Source organism: Passer domesticus, chromosome 5 (genome assembly GCF_036417665.1).
Source record: "Passer domesticus isolate bPasDom1 chromosome 5, bPasDom1.hap1, whole genome shotgun sequence".
In the NCBI taxonomy this organism is placed as follows: Eukaryota; Metazoa; Chordata; class Aves; order Passeriformes; family Passeridae; genus Passer; species Passer domesticus.
In genome coordinates, this window is record NC_087478.1 from 38,383,475 (window position 1) to 38,390,473 (window position 6,999).

At 42.0% G+C, this 6,999-nt stretch overlaps 1 protein-coding gene and 1 long non-coding RNA gene across 3 annotated transcripts in view; one reads left to right on the forward strand and one right to left on the reverse strand.

Moving 5' to 3' along the window:
* Positions 1-6,875, reverse strand: part of PPFIA2 (PTPRF interacting protein alpha 2) — a 284,919-nt gene extending 278,044 nt beyond the window's left edge. Inside the window, exon 1 of one of the 2 annotated variants that reach the window (XM_064419615.1) lies at positions 6,503-6,875. Coding sequence is in view for 1 of the 2 variants with exons in the window: in XM_064419614.1 (XP_064275684.1) it covers positions 339-363 (25 nt within the window). In the remaining variant the exon portion in view is untranslated. Of the gene's footprint in view, positions 1-338; positions 484-6,502 lie in introns of those variants that run through there. The other variant, XM_064419614.1, reaches the window with a different exon arrangement.
* On the forward strand, positions 561-3,297 carry LOC135301341 (uncharacterized). Its single transcript, XR_010363092.1, has 3 exons — positions 561-726; positions 1,104-1,131; positions 3,074-3,297. It is a non-coding gene; the product is annotated as an uncharacterized LOC135301341 (long non-coding RNA).
* Positions 6,876-6,999: the final 124 nt, after the last annotated feature.

Below are 6,999 nucleotides of genomic sequence, written 5' to 3' on the forward strand. Positions count from 1 at the left end.
GTGATATCTTGCGCAAATTGGATTACCAGGAACAGAATCACCGTTGTTTGTTTCTTAAATCTGTCCTGAGCAGAGCAAATAACATCACCTAGTGCCATACTTCAGCTCCAAACCTTAAATACATAAATCTCAAACCCCCACTTTGTGTACAGTGAGAAGCTTTAGGAATCTTTGGGAGAGCTTGCTGATGTTGACTGCTTTTTCCACAGTCCACAGGGACCTTGGGATGGGGGATGCCAGCCAGGGGAGCCCATCTTGCCTCCAGGAACCTCTCACAACATTGTGTAAGTACACTGCACTCATCAAGGGGCCATCACCAGTCTTCACTCAGCTCCCACCTGTGGCTAACCAGTTTGGGATCATCAAGTTCACAGAGAGCAAAGGGATAATTAAAAAATTCCAATGCCATCTCCCACTTGCTCAGTTCAATCATAACTTTTCAGTATGCACCAGGTGGCCAGAGACCATGGTCTCTGCATGCCCATTCTCCAAGACCAAAGTTAACAATTAGGATTGTCACAAACCCTTCCTGCCTCACAATCATCATCTCATGAGTCATACTTCTTGTCCCAGGAGATTCTCATCAATGAAGCTTCATCATTCAAGAAATTACTTCCAATGTGCTACACGCGCAGATCAGGTTTCTAGTGTGAAGGGCACAGCATTTGCTACCCCTCCACACAGGCTGTGGCAGAGTGAGAGTGGTACAATTTTGCGGGAATGCTGGTGAGTGTGTGAGAACAGGTAGGCAAAGCTCTGTGTGGATAGCTGTTGTTACCACAGCACCTTGCATTCATACTAGATAGGAAATCTCTCACAGTCATTATGGGGACATGGGAAGCCATACATGTAAATGGTTGTGTGTAATAAGGGAATCCATGAGCTGAATGCTCATGGCACTATTATCACATCTTGTCCCTCTCAGCTGCTGCATTCAGGGAAGGCAGGGGGCCATGCATTGTTCTTATTTTGAATCCCTGGACTCCATTGTTCTGACAGCACAAGAAACAAACTTGGGCTATGACTAAGACAGCAGAGAAGGCAGGGAATGGGTGGGCAATTCCTGGTGTAGGCAGTTGCTATTTGGAACTTTTCTCCCACAGCTCACAGCCCCAGGAGAATCTTTAAAAGGTACAGCAGTTCTTGCAGTCAGCCTGGTGATGTACATCGCTTTCTGGAAGTTCAGAGATCAATACCATTATTCCATTGGAACCACATGCATCCTCTCCCTCCCCCACCCTGAGAGTGAAGAGAAATACAGCAAAGCAGTCTGTTAACCTGAGCCAGACAGAAATGCTGGTAGGGTGTAACAGAAGGGAACACTTTGACTCTTGCAACAGCAAGGAGCAGGAGATATGGGAATCCTGGATCATGACCTTACACAGATTGTTTGTGGGGGTCCAAGAGGACCCCAACCAACTCGGAAGGAAACTTGGCTTCTCAGGTCACTAAGCCACAAAAAAGGGAACAAAATCTCAAGCAACTGCAGGTCTGCTGTGGGGCTTCCAAAGAAAAATTTCTTACAGCCTTTCATGAAAGACCCAGTATGCCATCCTGTTTGATTTACTATGATTTGTGTCTTCTTGCCTTTAGAAAAGCATTTTTTTTCCTTTTTTAAAACTTTCTTGGCATTTATCACTCTTAAATGTGCCAGCACATGGGATGCTTTCAATGTCCTGAGGCAGCCATCATTTAACACTGTTCCCAAGCAGATGCTGAAGAATAGAGCTACTTCCCCAGGACCTTATTACACCTTTTAGAATTTCCTGCTTGACAGCAGGAAGGAATCAAAATACTGAGAATATTTGAAGAATTTTTAGGTGAAAAAAAAAAAAAGAAAGAATGTTTATCAAGAGAGACTGCAACAAAAGCTAGGGCAGGTAAAGCAGAGGAAGAACTTCACAGGAACAGAGAAGGAGTGTCAGCAAACAGACTGATCACAGCCTAGTAGTGTAAGATTGGAAGCTGAGGACAAATAGAAGGGCACATACACATTTGGATCTTTACACAGGAAGTGAAATATGTCACAGAGTTACAAGAGTTCCTGACGTTTCCTGACGGTGTGTGCATGTATTAGTCAACCTTTGGCTAACCACAGGATGATGTGGCTCACACACAGGGTCAGGAGATTTAAATGTAAGAGTCAGCTCCCTGCTTAGTTATCCCTGAAAGAAATTTAGTTTGCATATACCAGAAGGACATAGAAGACCAAGACAACACATACAGACAGAAACAACTGAGATATTCATGCTAAAACATAGAATAAAAATCGTACTGTTATGATCAGTTTGGTCTGATCACTAATATGGTGATATCCTGAGTAACCTGAATTATATTCTAAAAATTTCCAGTAGGGAAAGAGGGCCATTTCTGATTTTCCTTCTATGTAATATATGTGACTAAGCACATCCAAACTGACATCTGGATATTCCATGTTTTCTAATGATGTCTATCGGCTTGTCATATGATTGATGGAATATAATCATATGCCCAGGAATGGCACCAAAAGATCAAAGATTGGAATGAAGACTCCCAACCCTCCAATCTTTTGAATTGGTTTTATAGAGTTTAATAGGATGTTAGTTTCTCATTCAACTCTGAATGCACACTGAAAATCAGGTGCATAAACATCTTTGAGTCTGTGCATGTATTTTAATCTCTCCACTTGGTCTGCACATGCCAGCTCCTATGTTCAGGTATTTGTTATCCCAGCACAGTATCCTTTTCCCTAATCTATACATTCCTATCAACTCCCATAAGGCAATTACAGTTACATTTCTTTGATGAGTCCTACTAGTGAAAAATAATTCAGACCTGACAGTGACAAAAAAGGGACAATAAGCAAAGACAATGAACAATGGACATGAAGCATTAGAATCCCATCTCTGAAGTTTAGAACAGAAATCTGGAATTGCACTTTCACAATTCTAAATTGCAAACTAACTTCTCGTATAAGTTTCAGGTAATGTGACAAAATCTAAATGTGACAAAATTGGAGTGCATAAATATCTGCCTTAAATTTCTGAAGATTACAGTTAACACTGAATTTTCTTTTCATTTTCCAAACCTGCAGTGAGCAGATCATCTTGTTTTGCACTTGGCCCAGCACTGAGCAAGGGGTTGTCATAGACTACTTCCAAAGGCCCTTTCCACCTGGAATAATTCCATGGGATAGGACTCAAACAAATCAACCACCAAACAAATCCAAGAACCCAAAACCACAGACTTTGCTTCTTTTCAAAGGAATGATGAATGACACTGAACAGAGTAAACTCATGTATCTATACCTGGCCATAAGGAGGCACCTTTGCAGAGACTGAGTAAATTCCCACTGAAGGATTTCACTAAAGCTTTCTTTACCAAGACGTGGTACCTCATATCCTGCTTGGTTATACCAGTGCTGCCTAACCATGCATTTGGCAAGCTACTGCAGCTCATTGTGCCACCAGAGAACTGCAGGCTTTTGCCCCAGAAAACGGCAGAGAAGAATCTGGGGGGGAAATGGAAGTAGAAGGTGAACAGGTAATTAAGACCTGAATTGACCAATTGGTCATCAGGAGAAAGTGAGGTACAGGCCAGGTAACTACAGCAGCCCACTAGTGAGTGGACAGCCACCTTGCTCTCAGGATATGACAGAATCACTGAATACTTAGGGTTGCAAGGAATCTCTGGAGATCATCTACTCCAGCCTGAAGGCATGTTAAGTGGAACACAGGCAGCAAAGAATGAACACTGAGGGAACTAGAATTTCTTTCCAGAGAACTGCAAGTGGTGGATTAAACACCTTTGTCCCATATTTTCAAGACCACAGAAGTCCATGATAACAGAATAAGCTCTCCTGTACATCATTCTGTGCAACACCTCCCATGCAGCCAGGATTGCAGAGAAGAGGAAGGAGATGAGAGAAAAGAATAAACAAGGGGGCATATTCCTCAACTTAAAGAACTCATATTAATCGCTAAATGTGCACTATGTTCCCCTTCATTCAAAAGAAGAGAAGGAAAGCTTGTGTTCTTTGCCAGAAAAAGGCTGACTTGCCCTGTAGTAATACAACTTAAGTTATGCTTGACTGATCTAAGCCAACAAAAGTAAGACTTTTCAAATGTGTTTCTCTTTCTTTAAATAGAAAAATAAAAGCTCCATTGATACTGAACTTAGTACTTCTATAGTAGAAAGTTTATCACTTTACCCAGTATCTGAATGTAAGTAAAGGAATCCCTCAATGAAAGATGCATTAAGTCACCAGCATTTTACTGTGAATACATAATCATTGTTCCTCATATCCATCCTGAGCTGTGAAGCAGATATTAAATTGCCTTGGTCAGGGTACCCCCACAGCATCCAAAACTTGCAAGGACTGCAACACATAGTGAACTTGTGTAGCACCTGCAACTATCCCAAACCCCCACAGGGGTTCTGAAGGGGGGGCAGGATAGCAGGATACTGGCAAATTCCTGCTTCCCTTGAAATCCATGTAGCACATAAACACTCCCTAGAAATAGACTTTTGGGTAATATAATAACTTTAGAACTCTTTTAATTTGAAACAAAACCTAGACTTTTATTTTAGTAGTAGCTCTGGACCTGAGGGCTCAGGCATCACAGTCATACCCAATGGCAGCTTGAGAAGCAGTACACTGAAGTTCTTGAAACACATTATCTTTCTTGTCCATCATGTATCTCCTGCATTGTCTACTACAAAGCCTTTTCCAGGTTGTCTGGCTCCTAGTTTACTGTTTTCTCCAGTTATTTGCATAGAATCAAATCCAGCAAATGCTTGAATTAATGGAAATTCTATCATGGAATACAATGGGTTTGGATCAGTACAGGTGGTTGAAAAAGTCACTAACATAGACAAGTCATCAATCTTCTGTCATTTTACTCTCCAACCAAAGGCATAAAGATCACAAATGCCTGTTATGTGATACCAGGGAGCATGCTGGATGTTGTGTGACCACTGCCTACTGTATTACCAGAAATCATGAACAGGTTTCCCCTCTAAACACACAACACCCAACTGCCAAAAAACAATGACTGCTTAAAGTAATCTGTCCTACTAGAGAGAGAAAGAATGTGCTTCACTGTGATTAAGATTTTTCAGGCTGTATGCAAAAATGTCATAGCAAATCTATAGCATTAGCTGCATCATGTCTCCATCAAGAGTGAACTCCATATTAGCTCAATTAGGAAATCTGCAGCTCAGTTCAAACATCCAGATAAGGGGAATGGACAAAAATTCCAGCACAGAGCACAGGATACGGCCATCCTTGGTTAAGAGTTATATAAATCTTCTTTTCAGGAGGGATTCCATTAACAAATTAATTGATAGCAACTCTCTTATATTAACTTCTCTCTGATTATGATCACATATGGACAGGTTTCAAAGTATGTCCTCAATACTGACTTTCTCTAAAACCACCTGAAATTTCTGTGGTGTGTATCCTATAGAGGTGGAAAATGAAAAAGTTGTCTTCCTTCTAACTGGACCCCACCCTATTTGGCATCTTCTGTTATCTCAATTGTCCAAGAGTCTTAGAATTATTTATTCAAGTGAATATTGTAACAAACACCTCTGCGATCTCATTTAGCCTGGAAATTATTTACCAGATGGAGTTCTTCCACTTGGGAAGCTCTGGGAATAAGAAGACACAAAGCTACTTGGCTTCTGCCTGACAAAGGCTCTTAAACAAGCATTCATTTTGCTCACCTTGAAGGCCACCACCTTAGATGTGAATCTAATTTTAGTCCCTAACCTTTCTATCCATAACTGGCTTTAAAAGCTTGTTTTCTAATTTACCCTTGTGTTTGATTTGCACACCACAGTTGAGGAGTCATTTCAAGTTACTTGTAATTTTGCTGCAGGAAAAAGAAGTAGCTATCTACCTACCATACATTCTAGCCTGTCCACAGTGACATCAGCTTGAAAACTCATTTCATTGGATCGTTCCGGGTATTTTGCATTTACAAGCTATTTTTTCCAAATCATTAAATAGATATAGTGACTGATAAAACCAGATCTTACTGCAATTATGTCTCTTCAGATGTCCTCAGCAGGATCGCTCTTAGGCAGCACAGTGTAATTCCAATAAGGAAAATCCTTCCTATTGTCTGAGTTGCATTACATGCATATTCCTCCTCCTAGTTAACTCCTTACCTGCCAGTCTCCGCTAAACTATGATATCACCTTTAACAGAAGCATCCTGCACTCCTTCCACACAGGAGGGGTGGTCAACACAGTACCTTAGAAAAAGGACTCATTCCAACTATCTGTTCTTTATGTCATCCCTCGCATCTCCTACCTCCCTTAACCACAACCAAAAAAATAAGTTGATTTCACATTTTTCAGTCTGAAAGCCCCCAACTCCCATTACAGACATGCATTTAAATACCACACAAGTGCTACAGCAAGAGGCAGACAGCTAGATTTTGCATTTGCATCTCATCCCCTGAGGATATCGGGGCTAAGGAAGGAATATCTAACTCAGAAATAGAAGGTTCAGTACCTAGTATCTTTTATTTCGGCGTCTGCTATTTCACTTGATCAATAACAACCGCAGTCTCCACCGGCTTCGAGCGGGGACTCACACAGCCGAGCACTCCTGGACCATCTTCCTAGAAATGGTGACACAGGCGTCGCTCCGAGGAACCCCAAGCCCCCGCACCCGTCCTCCGGCAAGTCTCGCTGCTTGGCACCTCAACATTTTCTTCGGTCACTTCGTCAGCAGCCAAGAGGAGAAGCATCCATGGGAAAAATGGCATATTACAAATTTTGCTTTGGGAAGCAGAGCTCGGTTCAGACCATTGTCGGGAGCAGGAGGGGGGGGAGCGGCTCTTAAAGCTCCAGCAGCCCCTTTCGAGCAACAGCATCCTTGCAGCTGGAGGCAAACCATCACAGGGGGAGGGGGCAGGGCGAAAGCATCTTTCTTTTATTTATTATCTTTTGCTAAACTTAACTGAGCGGTATCTGGCTTCCCTGGTTCTTCGATACCTCCCAGGCTAA